The sequence below is a fragment of the Microsporum canis genome, genomic scaffold, assembly GCF_000151145.1.
Source record: "Microsporum canis CBS 113480 supercont1.1 genomic scaffold, whole genome shotgun sequence".
NCBI classification, from domain to species: Eukaryota; Fungi; Ascomycota; class Eurotiomycetes; order Onygenales; family Arthrodermataceae; genus Microsporum; species Microsporum canis.
The window spans coordinates 3,215,849-3,239,301 of record NW_003299169.1 but is presented as its reverse complement, the minus strand read 5'-3'; the positions used below and the strand labels follow the sequence as shown (position 1 = coordinate 3,239,301).

Here is a 23,453-nt window from a genome sequence, read left to right as displayed (position 1 = left end):
TTCAATATTTGCTCCGTATTTGGCCCCAACTGTATACGAGGGATAATGTAGGTAATTCCAATTTACCATGATATCATATCGGAAAGATGAGTAACCGTGTGCCTACTCATGTATGATTCCATAAAGTTGATCAAACTCATCTTGATATAAATGCCATCTTCCGACATTTCACCATCACACGATTGGTTGGGATGTTTCAGCCCGTCCTTTTTCCTCTGTCCCAATGCAATTGGCCCCTCTTTGCAGTGATCGCATGCATAGTCGCACACAACAACGCTTGTTGGCTTCGACTCAACCGGCCCCGACGCAATCTGAGATGACGGTTTGGGTCGCTCTCGAGCAAGCTCCAATTCAAGATCGTCAGAAAACTCTTGGATAACAGCGTGTCTACACCGATCGGTTGTTTCACAGTATTTGACAACCTTCGCAAAGCTCTGAAGAATAGCCTCAGTGTTCTGTATTTTTGCTTCTTCCTGGGCTCTGATTTCAGCAGCGCTGAGATTTTCGAACGTCCTTTTCCTAGTCAGCCGGACCGTTTCATTCGCAAAGTCACCTGTTTGACGGATACGATCGATTATTCGTATGCACTCTGAAGGGTTGTAGTAGACTAGAGAAATAGCCGCACAACCGTCTCGGCCCGCACGTCCAGATTCCTGTACAAAACTTTCAAAGGTACGTGGCGGAGTCCAGTGTACGACGAAGCGTACGTTGGAATTATCGATTCCCATTCCAAATGCATTGGTAGCAACGACGATGTAAAAGGCCGGAGAGGTTTGTGCAGTTGTTTTTGATGGATTTTTGTGGGGAGCTGACCACATTGACTGAATCCTCTCCCGTTCTGTAGCTGGGAGGCCAGCATGGTAGGAGACAGCCTTTATGCTGAGGGTTGTGCAGGAGCTTAGGATGCTTGCAATGGCACAGCACAGCGCTCTGAGCGGGACATATATAATCCCTGACATTGGAGGAAGAGCCGAGTCTTTTGCCACAGTCTCACTCTGGGCGCCGTTTGTGGGCTGTGATAACCTTGATAGACGACGCTTATGGATTGCTCGTAGCCAGGATATCAAATGGTCTATTTGGCTGTCTTCCGGTACTGTCAGATCATAGGCGCACTCCGGAATGTATTTCACCTCATAGTGAATGTTCGGACGAGATGAAGATGTGCTAAACCTTTTCAAATTACCTGGGTCCAATCCAAGCAAAGTGATAATGTCGTTGCGAACACGACTTGTTGCAGTAGCTGTCAAAGCGGTCATAGGAACAATTGGATTTTTAAGCTCACGCCTAAACCAGGACAAAGCTTTATACGCAGGCCGAAAGTCATGGCCCCATTCACTGACACAATGAGCCTCATCAATTGCTACTCGTGTGAGTTCCCCTTGTTGATGCACTGTTAAGATACTGCGCCTGAAAGTTTCAGTCTGACAATATTCCGGGGTCACATATAAAAGACGAGTCACTGGATGCCCTGACAAGATATCTGCAAGAATTTTCTTGCGCTTTGACACAGGGGTTGTTGAGTTGATGGTTGCGACTGGTATTGCTCTAGCTTCAAGGCTGGCAACTTGGTCAACCTAGTAGGGAATGGCATCAGTAACCGTCTTGGGGACTTATAGTACCCGACATGCCCATCATAATCCCTTTATATCTCACGTACCATCAATGACAAGAGCGGTGAGACAACCACAGTGACTTTTAAAAGCACCAAGGTCATATTCTTAGTATGTATATTAAGAAGAGTAAATAGGCGTGAAGCCAGGAGCGAACTAACCTCCATGGGCAACTACAGCTGGCAGCTGAAAACACAGGCTCTTGCCAAACGACGTTGCTGCCTGCAGGAAGACATCATGTCCCTCGATGGCAGCCTGGATAACATCGCGCTGAAGGGGCCTACTGGTGAGTTAGAATATACATTAAACATAGCTATAGTTTTGAACTGAGATAAGAGATGTACCGAAATGATCTTTTCCCAAAAACTCGACGCAATGTGAAGTCAATATCAATAGGCTGGCGACTCATCCCGCTGCCATAGCATCGCTGTCGACTTTGTTGGCCTCGACTTGGATTTCTTCTTGACGATGTTTTGTCTTTTAACACGATAAAATCGCGAGATCACGTGATGTTTATTAGCCCCAACCTTAATGATTCCTTCGGTTTTGTATCATTTGCTCAATTTCTCTCCTGCATCTCTTTCGTCTCTGTATCGAATATATATAAAAAAATTCTAACATAAAATGTCTAGTTATGTGTAGATAAACGGTTCATGCATCGCTAATATACATTATTATACAACAAAATGGAATGAATATTGATAATATCTTCCAATATAGATAACTGAACGCTCGGCGGTAAAAGCACGACGACTTAGTGACCCCTTCGTGGTACAAGTTCTCGCAGAACTGCTCGCACTGCATCTATATCTCGCTGCTTCAGGTTCCCTTGCCACAGTTGGTCAATTTGTTCCCACACACCAAGCACAGCTGTTCGTCCTCCACAAGTATAAAAGGCGCGAAGGCATGCAATAATGACCGTTCGGCCAAGATAGACGGCGTTTTCGTACTTCCAGTCATCCTCGAGTTCCTCACGAGCGTCGTTAAATGTACCGTGGAAAATTCTGTCGGCTTCATTCTTAAATTCCTCCTCAGCTTCTTCCATTTCTTCTGCCGTCGTCCGATGTTCTAACTCCTGGCCCTGGACAAAAGAGGTTTCAGTGAACCAGGTAAATTTTGATTTCCTGGTTACTGTGCGTTGTTTCGTTTGAACAGCAGCATCATAATCTCGCACAGCACGGAGGAAAGAAAGCCAGGCGCGCTGTAGACGAGGGTAGGTCCATGTGGTGTTTTTCTTCGATCCATGGATTGCAAACCCCTGGAATAGCAGAATATACACCATGCCATGAGACGGGATCGACAGAGTCCCTTCCATTTCACTTAGAAGAGACAGAAAACGACCTAGGTCACCAGTAATATGCGCATGGTAAGAAAGAAGTATGTGAAAAGTCTTTGCATCTGGTGTTAACGGCATGGCAGCTTGCAAAGCCCGATGATGATCAGGAAGCTTGTCATGCAGATAGGAGGTCATTCCAAGAACTCGTCCTAGCTGTTTGCTGGCTTTTCGATAAGCAGAATAGTCCTGAGAGGGCATTGGATACATGACTGCCTTCTCACTGGCGTCGGCTTTTAGCCTTTCATGCGCTTCCTTCATCCGTTCATACATGAGTTCCGCAAGCTTAGCTTCCCCCGAGCGAATCAGTGATGCAATCACGCAATTCAAAACCACAGTGTCCACTACTTCGCCTGCTTTGATAAAATCATCGTACGCTCGACGGACTCCCCGGGCGCTCCCTTTTAATCCATTGAAGAATATCTGAGCAACTCTGCCGAACCGAGAGAACTTGATATTCCGTTTCTTCATGTCTGCAATGATCCGTTCGGCTACTCTGAACTGACCAGACTTTATGGCCAAGTCAAAGAGGATGTTGAAGGCTACACTTGAACTCGAAATGTTGCCTTCGTGTTCCATCCGCCGCCATACACCAATTGCTGCGTTGAGATCTTCTCGCTTCACGGTAGAGGAAGATTTGCCTGCAAGGTGAATCGCCGCTGTCCAGAGGGAAGGTGACATCTCAAGCGAGGCATCACACATGTCGTCAACTAGCGTAAGATAATAAAAAACACCCGTACGGCCTCTACGTTCGGGTTTGGCAAAACGATGAAGTAATTTACCCCTTGTCCTCGCGCTGAGATACGATACTCCCAGTGAAGGAATTCGTTTATAAGCGGCAAAAAGCTCTTGGTCGGTACAGTCTTCCTGCTCGAGAAGAGATATAAGGTGAGAAACTCCGTTGGCTTCTAAGTCATCCTTTCCGGCTTGGTTGCGTGGTTGAGGAGGCACCAATACCTCTCGCTGAGGGTTAGACAAGACGACCTTTAGGCTTGTCGTTCCTTCAACATCCCCTAGTACACCTAAGTATAGCCCAAAGAGTAACTTTGACTCTTCAGTATTGGCGTGTTTTGCTCGAAGATATGTCTCGGTACCCAGGTCCAAATCCTTAGGGAGGGCACGCTTAGGTCCCAGGCCATGTTTCGGCCCCTTGACAACAACCGGGGGGCCAATGCCGTTTGATGTGTGGTCGTTCTCTTGCCAATTTTTTGATCTTCTTCGTTTGCAACTCCATTGTTCCTCCTTTTTCGAAGACTGTACATTGTTACGATCGGGTATATCGTCTTTTGATTCTGCCAGTAGGGCACCGCTCAATGTACTCTGAAGCCTTCTTGCAGCAGTAGGGATAAACGGTCGAGATGGCCCCATCTGCGGCGTGTTCTTGTGCGGTGCATGCTTTTTGCAGAATCCCGCAGCTACCAGGCAGCTTATAAAATTATCGGTAACGAGAACGCTGTTGGTCCGTACAGCTAGAGAGGAAAGAGACCGCCGCATTATACTAAAGCGATTCGCTCGCGAGGATCTCAAAGAGTCTGGTTGTAAACAGCACTGGCCCACGTTAACGATTAACTGGGCGCTTGTCGGCCTTTCCAAGCTTCTAAGGAGAGACATGAGATAGCTGACATGGTGTCATTGAATCAAGTTGCCGGTGGGAGGAGGGAGATATTGCGCAGATGGAAAGATTCGCGGCTTTGTCAAATATCGCAGCGCTGGTTCTGTTCCAAGGAATATAAAGCAACGGCAGATGAAGCAGAACTGGAGAAAAGCCGCTCATCAAGATGATAAATTACAGCTTGTTCTTTAAAGGAAAAATGCAGCAATGTGTTTTTCGACTTTTCCCCAGATGTTGAAAGCTGTAGAATTGATTTCATTTTTTTTTTGCTTACGCTTTGAATCGAGCGTGCACGCTGATTGGTCAAAAACATTTTGAGGTTCAAATTTCTTTTCAACGATCGAAGTTCAAAAACTTGGAGAAAAAAATAATACTTACAGCTTCAAATATTCAAGTTGCCGGTGCTTCTTCTGTTTTCCTCTACTTTGGCTCGGTGTCAAGGGACGAGAGAACCTCAATTGGATAGTTTCTAGCCCGTTTGGCTTCGAGGCTGCAGACATGGGGAAGCTCAACTTTGCAGCTCTCCAGGTCCGCCAGAGTGCAATCTCACAGGCTGCAGCAGGTAAAATACGCAATAAGCCATGCTGGATCGACATTGCAGAGAAAATTCCGCCGTCGAGTGTGCTGGTACGAAATCTACCGCAGCAACACCCTCTTACCAGGCAGAGAGTGAAGACGCTACCTGGGAAGACGGAGCCTCAGACCGTCATCGAGACTCGCCCTAGCCGCCGTCCGAAATCGAAGAAGCCCAGCCGTATGTTTCAACCGGTGAGGATAGAATTCGAGGAAGACCAGCTCCGAAGGGAATTTTACCGCGACCACCCCTGGGAACTTGCGCGCCCGAGAGTGGTGCTAGAGAATGACGGGAAGGACCATTTGAGGCATGATTGGAGCAAACTACAGCAGAGCAGGAAACGTGTGGATGGAGAAAGGTATTGCTCGTTTTAAACATCCGGCTTAGGGGGATAGGAACTAACGCATCGATTATATACAGTGTGGTCCAGAGACAGTTGCATCTTCTCAATACGGTACCCGACATAACCAAAGAGGAGGCTTATGACATTGCTCGCCGTGAGTTCTACAAGCTTCGACTGCAGGAGGATGTTGATAGGAGAATTGCTCAAGAGGAAGCCAGGGCAACCGGTGCCTACTTCGGCCTTGACATGAACACTATCGGAATGGAACTCGAGAACCAAGAATATGAGCGCTGGAAGGCGTGGGCTGAGACCGAGATCGTGATGCAGCAGAGCAACAGAGCAGCGTTCGCCGGCACTGAGATCACAGAGGCAGAAGCCGAGTCACCAACGGCTGGCGGTGACCTGAGTGCCCCGGAGTCCCAGCTACTGGAGTCTATCAAACCACTCCGTGCTTGATGTATATACACATGTCATGATATGATATTGGAGGGAGTAGCACAACAATTGTATATTATTATCTGTACTTCTTTCCATTTCCGGCCCTGTTTTCTTCTTCTTCTACTACTTCTTAGATTCTGACCCCCATGCTTTTGACTCGGCTGGAAGTTTCAACTATCATCTTCGCTACGCATCTATTGAAGGTGAAACTGCATCTAGTTTCACTGCCAGCTCTCCATCCCCAAGCCAAAAAAGCCTTTAGACAAGACACAAGACAGTACAGTCCTCGTTTCACCAGACATCAGCAAAACGGAATCTTATAATAAAAAAGAAAAGAAAAGGCGACTTTCTCTTCTCAACAAGTTGCTTCTTCTTCCAACGCGCCACCTGGAGAAAAAGGCGAAACCTCGAACCACCTCACGTGACGAGTTCCGTTTCATGTTGCGCCGGCGAAGAAGAGAAACGACGGCGAGGAACGTTTTTGACGTTGATAAACAAGAGCGCAGAAGAGAAAAACTTGATGATAGCTTGGAAGAGCTGCTTTTTACTGTGAAGAGAGAGGCACACACGGAGAGAAGAGGCTACCAGCACCGTCAAGACTGGCTGTGCTAAGTTATCACTTGGTCATACGAGTTAACTACTATCCAACAGCTCCGCCTCCCGAGTTCGCGCCCTTGGGAGAGCACAGAAACCACGCCTTCGCGGACGGTCGTTGCTGATATACTGCGAATCTTCTCGTGTATCGAATCTGAGAGAACTGTCGAACCTCAATGCTTGTGCTCGGTTTAGAGGAGATAGGAGAGTGAACATTATCGGAGCAGCATTATAACACTCTTAAACGCTGGACGACGTGCCTAAACGATGTTTGATTCCTGTCGACCTACGAGATTCCTGGTGGGATGCAATATAAATTAAACGGCGTTTATAACCCCTGGATAGGCGTTTTTAAATTCTTGTGAATTGCCTGTTGCTGGTCAACCGGGAATTTCCCCTTCTTTACTATCGATACAATGAGTCGCATGGATGACACGGTGCGGCCGCATCGGCCGCACAGGACGGATACTTCAAACGAGATAAAGGATCCTGCATATACCAGAACCGTCTCCCCGAACAATGGTCCTCCTGCCCGCGACGAAGTTTCTACAAGACCTCATAAGCCAACTCCGTCAAAACTGCTGGCCGAAGATTTGATCATAGAGCTCGCTCAGAGAGCGGTGGATAGCGGGATTCAAGATACAAAACGTTCATTAGCTGGAAGTGAAGCTGTGGAAGATGTCGTTCGGCCAAAACTTACCATCGACCTGGGTCACGCGAACATTGCCCGTGTTCCAGAAGCGGTGGTCAACATAATAAAGGATGAAGTTGCGAGGTGAGGCTATTCACTTTGGATATCGGCCCGTTGCGGGATACCCCTATGTCCCTACCCGTGACGCATATAAATTCCGGTACTATTTGTAGTAACGTGCTAACAGACACCACAAGGTTATCGCTATCGAATAATCATATTGATCGGATCCCAAGCCGTTTTTCAGAATGTGTTCACCTTCGATATCTCAATATCCGAGCAAACAATTTCGCAGAATTCCCGCGAGTAGTATGTCCTACCTTTTCTTTACATTTTTGGCCCCCTCCAGGTACTAACACTCCCTAGGTTTACAGTCTGACGTTCCTGGAAATTCTTGACCTGAGCAGGAACAAAATCACGAAGCTGCCAGAAGAAATCCACAATTTATCGTCGTTGCGGGTCTTTTCTATAATGCAGAATTTCTTGGAAGATCTCCCTAGCCAACTCTCCGATATGAGCAAATTGCAGGTTATAAAAGTGTCTGGAAACCCACTCAACAGTTCCTTGAAAGCCGTTTTGGAACTCAGGGAGGCGGATGTCAACCACCTTGAGATGGCCGATAATGAAAAAGATAGTGCAATAACCACCGAACTCAAAAGATTCTTAAAAAGCAGACGAGCTGCAGCATCTCCTGAACCTGAGTATAACGACCAAAGGTAACGATATCCACTCTCTCATCCAACTCCATAAATAACCGTTTAGTTTTAACCACTATCCTTAGTGAAACGACGGAACCACCGAAACCACCAAAAAGAGGAAATCGCTTTCCGGTCATACCCAGGTCTAACGGAACGGAGTCTACATCTGGCTCTAGGTCTCCTTCGTTATCAAGGCCACCGCCAATACCCACAAGGTCGCATCACAGAATGGCATCCGGCCAAAGTGGCCTCATTCATCGTTCAAACACTTCGGCAAGTGTTAGCGAACGCAACCGAAGCAATAGTGAAGGCTACATTGCCGGCTCAGCGGCGTCACGCAACAAGAGGATGGGACTGATCAGCAGGAAAAACACTGATCTTGGAACCCTTGATGAGATGCGCCCCTACCGCAACAGCCATCTACGTGGCCTGAGCCATGGCTCACTTCTCCGATCGCAGCGTTCTGTTATCACAAATGACGGCAGTAACTCTTCCAGTCCAAGCAGTCCAATGGACAGGAGGCGCTTGAAAGACGGGTTTGTTCACAGGCTATCAAGCCTCCCAGAGCAGAGGGTGAAAACTACAACTAAAAACCCTGTAATAAATTCTGCAAGAAGTGTACTCTACGCACTCTACCAGATACATCCTCACATATCGTCTTTGATAAATGTTATCAAGGCTGAAGAATACAGGCGGAGCAGCCTTGAAATCGTATTTTATAACGCGACAACACATCTCGATCAGCTTAACGAGGCATTGCAAAGCATTGGAGATGCAGATTTGCAGGATAAAGATGTTGCCAAAAGAGTTACTGAAGCTGTTAAACACGAATGTGCAACTTGCATCACTGCTTATTCACATGTTGGAACACAACTTCGCGCCAATGTTTCCAAAGCTGTGGCCTTGAGTGATCCCAAATATGTCCGGTCTCTCCTCCTCATGATTTACGGCAGCTTGATTGAACTTCGCAATGCGTGCACCGCTTTCAATGTGAAACCAAAGTCTCGAAGGCCGAAGACAGCAAAGAAACTATCAATTACTACCAATCAGCCAATGAGCAAGTTTACAGCCGAGCGCGAACCTGAACCGTCAATTACACCAACAAGGGAAAGGCCACCACCTGCTCGCCGACTACGAAGCGAAACAACTGTACATCTTCCGCCTTTTGCGCCATTCCCTACTGCGCTACCACCTTTCGCTCCTCATCCACCTGGTATTCTGTCCCATTCGAACCACCCACCGGTTCCACCGCTCACCATTGGGGGTAGAAGCCGTTCAAGCAGCCGGTCTAATGCATTCTTATACTCTTCAGGGGCCTCATCCATCGCAAACACCCCACGATCTGGAGAATCGTTCAACTTGCTCCAGACTCCAGTTAGCAATAAGATTAATCCTGTTACTGGGCTAGATGAAATAGAAGAGGACCGTATATTTGAAAAGATCTTCATTCAACTCTCTTCGGCATATAAGGCTACGCTCCAAGCTGTTCCGCTGGTTGCCCAACAGTTCTCGCAATGCCTCAAAGCCGCCGAAGAATCTCGAGCTCCTCAACACCTCCGAAACTTGTGCCGAAAACTCCTAGTTCGTTGTCGATCCTGCGTGGATGTTGCTGACGCCCTAGACAGTCGTTTATCCAACATGAAACTAAAAGAGCCTGGTGGAAACCTACGAAACCAGCGCGAATTTTGGCATCTTTGTAAGACGTTCATACAGACTTTTGTTGAACTAATTCTCGATATACGTGAAGCCAAGACCTTCTGCCTCCTCCCTTCAGAGATTGTCGCTACTCTTCGAATAGTACAAAAGACGATAAGGGAAGCCGGCCGTTTGATTGATACATCTCCCTGGTCATACCTTGCTGAACTTCACACCTCAAATCCTTCCAACACGGTATCACAACCTCAGAACAATGGCCACCTTCATTATTCGAACTCTTCAACCTCGATTGTATCACAATCTGGCCTAGTTAACGGATCCTCCCCCCAGTCTGCTACCGTGCCAGCTACTCCCCTAAGCGCTGCTCTAGGTCCTGCTGCGCAAGCGACCGTCCCTTCTACTACCCCGGCGAGCACCACCAGCATAAGCGGTGATCGCATGTTCGCTGGAGATGTCTTCCAGCGGGCTGATCAATTACTTTCCATGGCTCCTACTGCACCGCTCTTTTACCGCCGCTAGAATCCGTTCTGGCCTTAGATTTTAGATCTTCAAACCACGATACCCCGCAGAGTACAATATCGTATTTCAGACACACGCGCACCGCAATTGAGACTCTCACTTCTATATTTCATAGAGAACCAACCCATACTATTTCTATACATTTTCCTTATTCTCTAATCATATATGATTCCCCTCAACGAGCACGCATTCACAAAATTGTCCGTCACATTCTAACGTCTCGCAATCTATTTGGGCTTATCAATTCCATTTTGGAGGGGAAATAACGGTGTTGATAGCATGGTGGGAGAAAAAAAAATGAAAGGATTACAACCGTTGCTGATTCTTTACCATTTATATTTTTGGCCCGTCATTTAGGAGAACATGGGATTCCCCGGTTATTACACAGCGAGTTATGCGTTTGCCATTTTTATATTGTTTAGTTTTTATTTTTAGCCCGACTGCTTCCCCCCTCCCCCCTATATCGATATGCCCATGGATATGATGATGGAATATAATGTTTAAACTGATGATTCTTTTCTTCATTTATTGTTTCGAGAAAGGGGTCAGTTATGTTTAATGAACAACGCTGAGGATGTGAGACCACACAAGCGACCAATGATAACCTACAGCGCCTCAAATGATAATGTTATACACGCACCTAACCATCGGCTATTTTTAAATGTTATATGTTATTGCCACATAGCCCGAAGCTCCCTTGCGTATCAGATTTCGTGGTAAACCGTATTGGTTTGATGCCCTCGTATCTGCAGTGAATAAGTATTTTTTTCTCTACTGTCATTTGGCTGATCTCTAAGTTGTTTGCTCTGAATACAGCTGGGTTGTAAAGTGGACGGGTTTGTTTGAGAACCCGAGAGCGATGTGGCCAAAAGCCAACAGTAGTCTTAGCCCATGTCTTACATAGTATAATCCAAGGCCTTGTGATACTCGAGCAACGGAGATGGACATGGAGCTATCAAATACTTCTACAAGCATCGTATACGGAATGCCATACTACGTATTCCTAGATTATCAAAATAGTAAAAGGGCCTTTAGTAGTAAATCCTCTCAAAATATTTCCTAATTCACTAGGGATATCCCACATTCACTGTTTTAGAATAACGTCTTTGACATATTGGAACATCTCTTTAGGGAGATCCACTGGCAGAAGATGCCCACCATTAAAGAACAAATGATAGCTGAGCCCTCGTTCTTCATTCCACATCCCTTCCGATTTATCTTTCTGCCTGCCAAACTTCGAGTGTGGTGACTCCTGAAAGCCCTGGGCTCCATTCCATGTCATGTTTTGAATGGTAACCTCAACCCCAACATGATTGATAAGCAAATCCAAACCTCCTTGGTAGATATGAACAGGCAGCTTATGGGTCGTTAGAAGGTCCGGAAGGATGTCATAAGACGGAGGAACCGGTCGATTAGCCGGTGCCATGAGCGTCGCAAGAATGCCACGATTGCATGCCTCAAAGGGGCGTAATTCATCCATCGGGTGCATGAGGTTTAATGCGATTTGTACATCCGCTCGACTAAAGTATGCTTCAAGGGCCGGGGTAGGGTTGATGGCGGTGCAGTCGTAGTTGATATTGTATACACTGAAACATTCCCGGGAGCTTAAATAGTCCGCTGTGGTATCGTATACTGCACATTGGCCATAGCACGTCGAATTAAATATTGACAACTTGATTTTCTCAGGTGTATCTGGGTGTATATTGCATGATTCCGGACTTTCATCTACCCCCATTGGTAACATCATGCTAGCCCAGTCATTTTTGGAAGGTCCAAGCCCTCTAGGTAAATGGAATGGCCCTTTAGGGGGATAAACCCTTGCCTGTTGACGAACCGTTTCAAAGCCACATGCATGGTCTCCGAATGAGAGTGCGTTCATAATATCCTGGGGTATACGTAACTTCGAGGCATGTTCCTCAAGGAACCCTACAATCCCAAGAGAGGACATGCCAGTGTTGGAGCCAATTGTCCCATCGCCAATACTAATTGATGTTAGGTTCACTGACAGTTCACTCTTGCGCTTCATAATTTCACTGGCGATGTACGGGACGTAGATTCCCGCATATGATTCTCCCACAATGTGCACCTTTTTCGTCCGGAGTATGTGACCAAAGACCATGTCAAATGCAACTAGCCATTCATACAAGTTCGATATAACATGTTTATTCGAGGTAACTGGAACCTTTTCGGATGCAAAGCCGGTTCCCACAGGTTGGTCGATGTATAAGACATGGCCAAGTTTGGTCCATGAATATGGGTTTTTCTCTGGTCTGGTTGAGTTCCCCGAGAATCGCAAAGGGCCATTTTCAAGGAATGCCCCAATGAGTGAGGAGCAGCCTGGGCCACCATTCAACCAAACTACGAATAACAGAAATTTTTTTTAGAGACTGCCTTATTAACGGTTAAAATTCTATGTTATTTGGATGTACTTATGAGATTGTCATCGTAGGCCATGTCTTCGGCAGAGAAAAGCCAAAAGAAGAGTGAATTTCCCTGAGGTGTCCCAGGGATGTCAAGCCGGCCAGCCCAGTTCTGGGGTATTCCTGGAGCATCTGGCAGTGGTTTGGTCTCGAAAGCAGACTTTCCAGGTAAGGTAGTAGGCGTTGCATGAGGTGAGGCCCATGCCAGGGATATTAAGGATAACAGAGCTGTGACAAGCATGGTTGTATAGTATACGCTGTAGCACTTCAAAGCTACTAGTCGTATTGCCTATTTGGGAGGATATCACAGTAGAGAGAGCTGGGCGGTGAAAGGAGACTCCCGTAAAGACGACAAAAAATTATCTTGTAGTCTTAGGGAAAAGAGATAGAGTGCAGATTCTCGCCAATATATGGATATCAGAGGTATACGCCGTAAGCAGTCTCCGCTCCTAAACAAAAACAATTGGGAAACCAAGGAGGCTATACATAAACTACGACGTTACTCTCGGGCTTTGACCATCGAAAAACAACGGATTCCGTTCGAATGGCTACCCGTTAACGAAGAAATGAAGTGCACTACAATAGCACTCATTAATCCCGTGATTTTGAAAGAGAATATGGTGAACCGGGATACCTTCTTTTCATAAACAGGCGTACAGAGTACAGAGTTGAAGGCGCCGACTTTTTTGTGTGGAATTCGATCTTGAGAGGTATTTCAGTAAGACCCAAGCCCAGGAACCGCTCCATCCGCATGCTTTGCCGTCGACGGCAACATTGTCGAGCCTGATGAAAGAAAATCCAGTTGCATGTAGTACAGGACGCTGCCGGGCGGAGGCTGAGCGATTCCCCGTGTACCAAATTCTTTGTTCTCTTCAGACCTGACAACCGCTATTCATAGTCTCTCTAGGGTATGTAGATGCACCTAGCCGAGTATAGTTGGTATATGAATGCCAGGATCAAATCTCGTGTTCATGGGGCAGAGAGAAATCATGTTGGTTGCCGTGCTTACGGTCTCTCTTCGTACAGCACCCAGCCACATCGGACGAAAATAACTCGATGAAGACAGGGGAAAAAGAAAATCGCCATCTTCTTCCATCTTAATCGACTGTCAGATCAAATCACAATCTTCGACTTCTTCATGGTGATCGAAGGACGTTCGACGGAGAAAAAGACTTCGAGATGCCCTAAATTTGACCTTCGAACCCTAGATTACCGGATCGAGTTAGTTACCGCGTTGTTACTATTATTAATGCATTCTTATTTTTTCAGCCTTCAAATCCTTCCAGTTCTTTTCTAGATATAAAATATTACAACCCAGATCTTACATGTACGATAGGCGCTCTCAGTAGGAGGACATACGCCACACTAAGTACTGTTTGGCTGAGACGACGGCGTACGCTCTCAACCGGCATCGTCACCGCTCTTTTCGTTGAACCGCTATAGCCGGCTAATCCCTAATATACTTTCCCAGTGGTTTGAAAGTGAAGCGAATAGCCCATGGCATTATTGCTTATAAGCCCGCGCTGTGATGGGTTCCCCGGGTTTGGAGCTCACGAACCCCCAAACCCCCCCTCCCATGGCCATGTTTTAGGACCCTGCTGGGAGTGAACAGTCCACATTTGTGCGTTGTGTGGCTTGAAGGGTTTGAAAATGGTCGGTTATCCCAGCACCTCCGTATGGACTGACGCCTTGCTCATCCTGTCAGGCCAGCGTGTCTTGCATGAAGATGGGCGGCCGCCTCTCGGCTCAGTCCTGGACGAAACAGATTTATGTACCAAGATACGGAATACCCGGAGTACATACAGTTGTTTCCCGCGATTACTGACAGCAAACAGAAGGCATCAGCCCCAAACCTTCGTGTTCCCCTCGATCTTGATGTCGGTACTCTGTACAGAATACATACTCCGTATGTGCAGTATCATGACGTGAACTCACTCTCCCAAGGAAGGCTTGTTGGTTTTTATTCTCTCTGGGACAGATTAGTTATGCTGGTCCCACAGACTTGTCGCAGTGGGTGACACCACAAGATAGCAGAGAACAGAATACCACGGGTGGCACGATTTCCTACCCTGGCACGAAGGCTCCCGTCAAGGAGCCCTTCGTTGTTACATCCAGGAGAAGGACGCAGTGCAACTTCTTCGTGTCGAATTAATGTGATCTAGCTGAAACTGGGTTTTCACTCCACGATGCAGCTCGCCTTCTCCCTTTTCCTTGGAGACACAAACGGTAGGGAGCAGACTGGTTACCCTCGTTTACTAAAGTAAAATAGCCAAAAAAAATTTTTTTTTTTCAAATACAAGGCACATGCATGACTTCTACAACCACTCACCACTCATATTCCTTGCCATCACCAGCAGAATGCGATTGGAACAGGCTGGAGAAAGTGGAACTCCTTTTCTTCTACATATGTAGCTGCGCTTTTTCCAAGCGATCTCCCAGGCTACCTGCTCATCGAATACCTTGCGCTAATCAGGTAGCGTGGAAGAAATCAACTACAGTGCAGATCAGCATATCTATGATATCACCTCAGCGGCAAACTGCATGATGCAAAAGTCCATTTGAGGCTCCTTGTCGGGCGCAACTCTTTCCTAGGATGCCATCGATTCCGGGTGTTGGCAGGCGCTCCAGGTTACTTCCGTTCGACCCAACAGCCCCTTGCGGCTTTGACTCTTCATCCGGCCTGATGTCCTTGAAAAAGAATAAAGCCACCCTGTGCTCCGTCAAGTCAAGTCTGAGGACATGCCTAGGCGATACTGAAGAGCTTACGGACACAGCAACGAAATGCGGAAAGGTCACAAATGGTATGAAGAAATCGCTATCACTGGAGGATCCGCATCATTAAAAAACTAGTTCCACCATCACGCAATTCGCCTGCAACCATAATATGAACTTGGGTAGCTCAATCAATTCCTCTCACTGATGGAATCACCCATATTTTTCACTATTTTCTCCCAGTGAGCGCCAATAGCTGGGAAAAAAAATTCTTTGTTATCTATACGTGCATATCGGAGGCTGCTGCTGATTTGTTGGAGATTTCTCGCCATTTTTTTTAACTCCGGCCAACCACTTTAGCGCCTGTCGCCTCACTTTTCGAACGCGAAGATCCCTTGTTAAAAAGGAAGGGAATGGCGGAACCGTGAATAAGCTCCAGGCAGCGTTTTGTTTTCAATTTTCGTCTCGTCCTATACAAAACTGCCAGCTCAATTGCGGGCAGAAATTAATGTCTTAAAACTCCTTCACAACTTCTGACCTCCTGCAGCAGCATTTACATGACCAAGGGGCAGCAAGGGCGCCAGCTTTTCGACTCCACACTATTCAACAATTCATCTATGCACACAAATCCATTGCTGCCGTGAATCCTCTTCGCCTTGAATCGTGGACTCGCTGGTTATTTGCCAGATTTCCTTCTCCTCCCTTCGGCCCACCGCCCAACCATACATACTTACATACGATGCCCAAGTCCGCTTCGCTGTAATCTGCGCTCGGCTGTTTTTGTTTCTTTTTTCTTCTCTTTTTTCTCATTGATAGCAAATCTCCTTTGCTCGCCTGACTTCCCCCCTCACGCTGTCGTTGTTTCCCTCTGGAGGGCTTCTACGTCTTCTATTCCTTTCTTGATAGAGACGTTTCATTCTCGCAAACTCGATGAACGACGCACTTTAATTGCATCACTCATCGACGCGGACATGAATAACAACACCATTTACGCTCTTCGAATGGTATTGACCCCAATAAATCCTGCATATTGACAAAAAAGAAAGGATACATTTCTTTTTTACCTCTTCTCTCACTCAACTAAAAGTAATTCAAACATCTGAGGGGCGAAGTTGGGTTCTCCGCAAGGGACAGTGGTTCTATTGTTGTCCATCTTTCTCCAACCTCATCCTTTCTCCATTATTCTCTTGAACATTCTTCTTGAATCTTCCATCTGTTTTCTCTTCTGTTCTGTTGGAGTGAGGAGGAGCGTGAAGGGTGAGGATGATGGATTCACCACATAAGGCAAACCCATCAAAGGCTAGGCCTCATGGGAAAGAAAGTGAAGATTCGGGATACTGCCTATCTCACTCTTCTTGGATGGATAATGATTCTCAAAATGTGCCCAAGCAAGACTCGAGAGAGCAACCGAAGGCTTCTTCACATTCCCACCATCACCATCGGCATAGTGGTGATTCTTCTATGAGCAACCATGCAATATCGCAACACCCTTTGTCACCACAGTATAATGGTCTACGATCTTCTCTTCCACCGCCATCTCCATCTCCACCCCCAAACCCTTTTCCATATCATCACCCTGAACTTCCATATCCTAATTTTGAAGAAGCTACTTCCCAAGAAAATTCAACCGCTGAAGAGGCTGACGAAATCGATCTTGAGCGAAACGACAACGGAGTTGTTCCGACCATGGCTGTCCAAATACCTGCAGAAATGCAGTTTAATACACGCCAGATCAAGGTACTCCAGAAAGCGGAACGGCTACCCCCAATCCGGACAAGCACTCTCAGTGAGCTCGACTTAAACCACATCATGAGAAATATCAACCTGAGGATAGATGTCAACTTCGATCGTGAGCTCCATTTCCAACCTATTGCGGGAGAGAAAGGGCATGAGAAACGAAAGTTGGCGGAAGCCTATTGGGAGGCAATAGCCCTGGAAATATCCATTCATAGTTATCAATCTACCAGCAAAAAACAACAGAGCAGTCCGAGAGGGCACAAACGCGCGACCAGCGACTCGGTAGGGGTTTTTGAGCCAAGATTGCCGGTAATGCTTGAGACTTTAAAGGATGTCGTAAGCAGCCTGGTTCCTGAGCGAGATCAACAAAGCGTGATGCAAAATCTAGATGTGCCCTTTCTTTTACAACAAGTACATAAAGGTGTACTGGATATGATCAACCTCACTAAATGGCTTGCTACCTTATTGAAAACTCACTGTGCGCCAATGAGAGATCCATGGGCGGATAAGATGGTTGCAGAAATCACCGAAGGGTGTACAACAGGAAACACATACAAGATGGTAGAGGGGCTGAGAACCATGTTCGGAACACTTGAGTCAATGAAACTGGTACGTTATTATTTTTTTTTTTCTAATAATTATCATTGTTCATGCATGGGATGAACTAACACAACTCCTTTAAAGGATGTTGCAAACCATCAGATACGGGCATTTAGGGTGATCTTGATAGATGACACAGTTCGATTTTTACAAAGCGACTTGAAGAAAAGAATAGCGGCAAATACTATTGATATTCAACAAGCAAGGAGATGGTATCTCGATATTTGTCACAGACCGCTCTACAAGTCACCATATTTACAACACGAGTTGAAGGGAAGCTATGCACCAATAGCTCTCCTTTTTATTGGACTGTTTTCTTACCTTGTGCCTTTTGAACACCCAAAGAGGTTTCAAGACATCTTTGAGTTTGAGGCCGATAGACTCTGGTTTATAAGGGCTGATATACAAGATCTCATGGGACTTGAGATATGTTCTCGGGTGTTTGAACTGGTTGCTATAGAACAGGGTCGCCATAGCCCCTACTATCAGCAGGCGAAATCCGCAATCCCATCCCGCATATTCTGCATCCTTGACGATTGCCCCAACGGTATATCCGCAGACTTTGATGCTCGTCATGCCAACCCCAGCTCACCGAACGCGAATCACAAGTGGCAAAATAATATGAGCTTGATTGCTTTAGAGATCGCACAAAGTCTTTGTTCTCTCGACGGTAGCAACAAAGGCAATACTTTCCCAGACAAAAGGACTCTGGATAGTGTCGAGAAGTATCTTGAGTTCTTCTTTACATCTCCTACCGGTCAATCCCGCGAATTCAGCCTTTCAGTACAGCGAGATCTTGAGGAGGCTACGTTTGGCTATGTTAAGAAGTATTTACAGATGACTCCCCTGGAGATGTCTGAAGATCAACGTCCTCGAGAATACCCTGATCCTAAAAATTACACATTCTCCCAACGCCTACTCTTAGATGTTGATGGCATAGCCAAACGTCTAGCTCATATCGGAGTCTTGCACTGGAGAGTCTGGGCCCCTATATTATACCTTCATGAGGGGCCTGGTGTATCATTTGCACCCGGTAGTCACACTAGTGCAATGTACTCCACGGAGTAACATCTAGCGTCTTCTAGTTTACATCAATAATATCCTCCATCCTGATTCCTCTTGTTCTTGGATCGAGATATACCTGATACCAAGCATCTACTTCTACAGACCTGAAGAATATACCTGTTCCTTTTGTCTTGTTTCCAGTTTACTATAGACTTTTTTTCTTTCTTGTCGATACTCTCTTATTTCTTCTTTGATATTCTGGGTAATGCTGTTTGTTCTGCTACGATATTACGTTTTTCTAACTAGTTTCTTGATTCTACTCCGTTGACTCTTTAGCGATTTACTCTGGGAGCAAGCTATGGGATTTTCAAATGCTCTATTTGCCTTTTCTCTCTTCTTATTTATATTTCCCTTGCTTTGTTTCTTTTGTCAGCGGTGGTTTTTTTTTAAGAAGCGATTCATTTTAATAACTAGTTACGAGAGACGTATGGCTTACGGGGATACCGAAGATTTATAAAACACACAGGCTATCTTCAATCGCTTTTTATACATTTCAGTTGTACATATTATACGTTTTACTCCAATAATATATTTATTGAGCGTAATAAACGTGATAATGTTTACTCGCAGGTAAATAATGTTAATAATTTTGTTTGGAGATCGTCAATCCCATCACAAAACAACCAACCACCCTTCAAGGCACGAACATCAACACTACGAAGGGAATGTCATGATCAATACGTACTCTTCTTTAAGAAGTACATTATCTGTCACAATTCAACCGTAACTCACCATCCCTCTCATGCCAAATCATGCTAGGCGTCATCACCAGGCTCCAGGGTCTCAAAGTCCGGCAATTGCAAAATATAGCACTTTCAATCGGGATACTGTCATCAGGGACTAAAAAGGACTTGATCAACCGTCTCTCTAAGACGTTCCAAAAACATAATCTTCAACCGCGCGAAGATGGCTCGACTTCAAGGGACAACATGGTCGCGAGCAGGCCTCAAAAAAACAGAAACCCAGAGCCAATGAGCATTTTGAGCATAGATATGGGAATCCGAAACCTGGCTTATGCACATCTACTTGTTTCTAGTCGAGGGGTATTAGAGGCTAGAGTCTCAAAGACGGCTCAAGATAAGCCATTGCCATTTTCTGGGGCGAAGGTATATCTGAATGCTTGGGATCGACTTGCAATATCTTCGTTCCCGGCACCTGATATGGAGGAAGATCCTCCGACAATACCAATTTCAAATCTGGGCGGGCTAGGAACGACGACGCTAATACCCCGATCTTGTTTACAAGAGGAAGAAAAGCAAGTGGAAAAAGAAACCAAGGAACATTTCGCACCATATCTATATGCCTCTCACGCTTATACTCTTATTACGTCTTTAATGGAAGCATATAAACCAACACATATCCTGATTGAGCGGCAGCGGTTCCGGTCTGGGGGAGGAAGTGCAGTTCAAGAATGGACGATTCGCGTTGGCGTGTTTGAGGGCATGCTCTATGCCGTGTTACATACCTTACGGCGACAAGGGAAGGGGGAGCAGCTTGGGAAGGTGTTTGTACAAGGTGTGGATCCACAGAGAGTGGTGAGGTATTGGACAAATGATGAGAAGAAGGAAGAGGCAACGCCAGATTCGAAGAAAAAGGTCACCTCAAAGGAAGGAAAGAAGGCCAAAATCGACTTAATCGGGAGATGTCTATCTCGATGTACTGGTATTGGTGGCTATTATACCCCTACTGGCAGTGCAGCCAAAAAAAGACCGAAGCAAGAGATATCCATGGAGCTTGACTTGGTTGATGACAGCCAGGCAAGAGATATCGTTCATGCATATCTAGAAAAGTGGAATGGCGGAAACAACGTGTCGAAGAAACGGGCTACTCTAGCTGCCCTGGGAAAGAACAAGGGGAATATCGAGAATATTGGAAAGCTTGATGATTTAGCCGACTCTCTTTTACAGGGCATTACATGGTTAGAATGGCAAAAGACGACGGAAAAGTTACTGTATAACGATGCAGCCATTCCTACCTAGATTTTGGAAATTTTGAAAGGGATATCTCCCTAGTCGTTAAAAAGAAAACAATAAGTCAATACTCTAAGACAGAATTTTCAAGAAGTTATAAAAGGTTCGGTATCAACCAAACATCGAAAGAAGATAAAAGCTCGACCACAAATGTGGCCTGCTGTTGCGTAAACCATGCAACGTAGAAATGTTCTTAGAAATCCTCCTGATTACCCCAAGCCGTCATCACATCAAAGTTCAAACGATAAAACTCTCTTAAAAAGCACGTCCAGTTGGGTAGTGGTAGATTGAAGAACCGGTACCGTAGGTAGGCATACCGTTGCTAGGCTTTGGGGTAGGGTATGGAGCATCGGTTGATGGTTCAGGGACCTTGACAACTGGCTTGCTGGTCTCGCTGGTGGGCTCGGGAGCGTTCACAACAGGCGTAGTCTCAGAGGGGACAATTGGAGGAGCAGAAGCGTTTCCGCCTTCCTGGCCATTAGTTGGCTGGGGTTGCTAATTATTATAAGTTAGTTAATGTATCCTTAACTAATTCACTATAAAGGTAAATTCCCGACGTACAGCGGTGACTGTTTCAGTAACAGTAGCAGTTGCTTGGGTAACAGTAACGGTGACAGGAGCGGGACAAGAATCACCACCCGGGCCACCAACTGGACCAGAGCCAGAGTCACCAGTTGGGGGTTTAGGAGCATCGGTAGGAGCGCTGCCAGAGCCACCCTGAGAGGAAGTGGTACAAACGGAGGTGACGGTGATCCAAGTGGTAGAGGTGGAAGTGCTGGAAATAGTGGTGGTTCTGGACTCGGCAGCCTCGCCACCCTTTGGTGGACCGGCGGGAGTCTGAAATGTAACCGTTAGCAAATGTAAATTTTGGTTTGGCGTCTGGGCTTCAAGCTTACGGGGATAACGGTTTGAGTCTCAATGGCTAATGGAGCAGTAGTCTTGAAAGTGTATGTGGTGACGCTGGCGCTGGGTCCGGTTCCAAGGGTGTAGGTCACAGTCGAAGTAATCTCAACAACGCTCGGGTACTCAGAGGGCTTGGGGCTCGATCCCGTGCCAGTCGGGACAACAATTGATGTGATTCCAGCTGAAGAAGTGTCGGCTGGCTTCTGGGCAGGAGGCGCCGGAGCCGTGCCAGTTGGTGCGGGATATCCGGTGCTAAGAGGAACGCTCACACCAGACGAACCGACCTGGCGGTTAAAATGGCGGTATCTGTGGCGTCCATGGGAGGTGGCATCGGAGAAAGCAGCGAGAGCCACGGTAAGGGCGACGGATGTCTTGGTAAAGAAATGCATGTTTGCTGAGTGAAAGGGTCGAACTTTGCAAGCTGGCGATGTAGATCTGAGCAGAACCTATAAATATGTTCAAGAACGAGGGGTGCTGACGAAATCAATTCGTCTAAACGGCTCCTATCAAGGAATGTTACGTGCTTCTCAAGAGAGGCTATAATGGAGCAAAGAATGAGGGTATGGCTCTGCCAGTGGTATAAGGAAGGACTGATCGAGTAAAGAAAGACGACGAAAAAAAAGAAGAGTATAAAAACAGCTGCGAGGGGGCGGATGTCAAGGTATTTCAAGGCGCAACAAGGCTCAGGGGTATCAAATTCTCCCTCCCAGCATGGGCGGTGTTTTTCCGGCACGCATGCTCCATAATCCTAAAATGACACCCCCTTGCTGAAAGCCCTGGTGTGGCAGTTCGAATAACCCTCTCTCGCCATGCTTCCCGTCGTCTTATCTCATTTGAGCTGATACATATGTATCCCGGCCGCTCCACCGCCATTCCTTCGGCCAATTAAGGCCTCACGTTTCCCGCTATCTCGTTCCTTGCATGAAAGAGCCAAACACAAGTGAAGTCCCGAGGGCCAGACTTTGCCCAGTAGGGTTACAACCAACCCTAAAATCTCCTCGGCATAATCCTTACTGAAACTTTGGGCGGGGACGGAAGAAGGATCTGCTTGTTGTCAAGATGTTAATTTCCTCCTTCGTGTATTTGGTGTACATATCAGCCATTCAGTAAGAGGTATTTCGCGCGCTGATGCGGGAAGAAAAACTGTATCAAAGCCCAATATCAAGACCGACAAATCAGCGTCGCCATAGCTACATTCCTTCAGGCACACAACCGTCTTGTATGGTAAGATGTTGGGAGTGAGTTGTTAATGCAAGGGCCGACACCAACAGCCACTCATCTATCAGTGCCAGGAAGCGGGTGAGCCGGTGGGTTGCTGACCTCTCCACTTGAAAAAGGAATATTACCAAAAGTGCCCCCAAGAATGAGCGATGAGGTTTGCCTTGTCAAGGAGCTGTGGCAACGAAGAAGTTTTCCTTCCGTTTCTTTTTCTTTTCTTGCTTTTTTCCGTTTGATTAAAGTCATGCATGTCAACTCACGAGTGGCTCATTATGTTGCCGCCCAAAATAGTCCCATTTGTTTGTCATTTCTGCGCCTTTTCGCTGTCCGCGGTTCGTTGTTCTGTCTGGTGCCGGGCTACACAGTAATTATATGTTTGGTGTGTACTCCGAATGGTGAGGTGATACCTGAAACGCACCGTCGGCCATGACACTGCATGGCTTGTTACGTGTATACTTCGTATATATGAGCAGCGGCTCCCCCGTACTCCGGCCTCATGCCGAGTTGCATGGTCATTGCTTGGTTTTCTTCGTTCCTTTTTTCTCGTTTGATAAAACTGTCCTCTCAGGCTTCGCAACAAATAGGAATCGTCTGTCTGGAGTGTATAATATAATGTGTGTGCGCATATATATACATAACCGGGCAACCCAGCCGCAGTATAGAGCTTGAGCCCGACGAGGAGATTGCACGACCGTGGCGACACATAAAGATCTATATTCTTACTGAGGAGCTGGCCCAACAACAAACTGAATCGCAACAG

The 23,453-nt window shown here is 46.4% G+C and overlaps 8 protein-coding genes across 8 annotated transcripts; 4 read left to right on the top strand and 4 right to left on the bottom strand.

Annotated features, from left to right (window-relative positions):
- Positions 1-62: 62 nt before the first annotated feature.
- MCYG_01185 (DNA helicase) lies at positions 63-2,019 on the bottom strand (the record flags this gene model as incomplete). The annotated part of the gene is made up of 4 exons (XM_002851035.1): positions 63-1,574; positions 1,658-1,692; positions 1,772-1,890; positions 1,955-2,019. The coding sequence occupies 4 exons, from the start codon at positions 2,017-2,019 to the stop codon at positions 63-65; spliced, it is 1,731 nt and encodes a 576-aa protein (XP_002851081.1).
- Positions 2,020-2,364: 345 nt separating this feature from the next.
- On the bottom strand, positions 2,365-4,554 carry MCYG_01184 (pentatricopeptide repeat protein; the record flags this gene model as incomplete). Its single annotated transcript, XM_002851034.1, has 1 exon — positions 2,365-4,554. One exon carries the CDS (start codon positions 4,552-4,554, stop codon positions 2,365-2,367), a length of 2,190 nt encoding a protein of 729 aa, XP_002851080.1.
- A 499-nt stretch (positions 4,555-5,053) lies between these two features.
- Positions 5,054-5,928, top strand: MCYG_01183 (mitochondrial 37S ribosomal protein RSM25; the record flags this gene model as incomplete). Its single annotated transcript, XM_002851033.1, has 2 exons — positions 5,054-5,487; positions 5,550-5,928. 2 exons carry the CDS (start codon positions 5,054-5,056, stop codon positions 5,926-5,928), a joined length of 813 nt encoding a protein of 270 aa, XP_002851079.1.
- Positions 5,929-6,920: 992 nt separating this feature from the next.
- On the top strand, positions 6,921-10,068 carry MCYG_01182 (RAM signalling pathway protein domain-containing protein; the record flags this gene model as incomplete). The annotated part of the gene is made up of 4 exons (XM_002851032.1): positions 6,921-7,279; positions 7,393-7,504; positions 7,562-7,911; positions 7,977-10,068. The coding sequence occupies 4 exons, from the start codon at positions 6,921-6,923 to the stop codon at positions 10,066-10,068; spliced, it is 2,913 nt and encodes a 970-aa protein (XP_002851078.1).
- Positions 10,069-11,152: 1,084 nt separating this feature from the next.
- MCYG_01181 (carboxypeptidase cpdS) lies at positions 11,153-12,729 on the bottom strand (the record flags this gene model as incomplete). The annotated part of the gene is made up of 2 exons (XM_002851031.1): positions 11,153-12,426; positions 12,498-12,729. The coding sequence occupies 2 exons, from the start codon at positions 12,727-12,729 to the stop codon at positions 11,153-11,155; spliced, it is 1,506 nt and encodes a 501-aa protein (XP_002851077.1).
- A 3,734-nt stretch (positions 12,730-16,463) lies between these two features.
- On the top strand, positions 16,464-18,605 carry MCYG_01180 (SOK1; the record flags this gene model as incomplete). Its single annotated transcript, XM_002851030.1, has 2 exons — positions 16,464-17,546; positions 17,622-18,605. 2 exons carry the CDS (start codon positions 16,464-16,466, stop codon positions 18,603-18,605), a joined length of 2,067 nt encoding a protein of 688 aa, XP_002851076.1.
- A 749-nt stretch (positions 18,606-19,354) lies between these two features.
- MCYG_01179 (conserved hypothetical protein) lies at positions 19,355-20,581 on the top strand (the record flags this gene model as incomplete). The annotated part of the gene is made up of 1 exon (XM_002851029.1): positions 19,355-20,581. The coding sequence occupies one exon, from the start codon at positions 19,355-19,357 to the stop codon at positions 20,579-20,581; it is 1,227 nt and encodes a 408-aa protein (XP_002851075.1).
- A 246-nt stretch (positions 20,582-20,827) lies between these two features.
- On the bottom strand, positions 20,828-21,864 carry MCYG_01178 (conserved hypothetical protein; the record flags this gene model as incomplete). The annotated part of the gene is made up of 3 exons (XM_002851028.1): positions 20,828-21,067; positions 21,134-21,409; positions 21,469-21,864. The coding sequence occupies 3 exons, from the start codon at positions 21,862-21,864 to the stop codon at positions 20,828-20,830; spliced, it is 912 nt and encodes a 303-aa protein (XP_002851074.1).
- Positions 21,865-23,453: the final 1,589 nt, after the last annotated feature.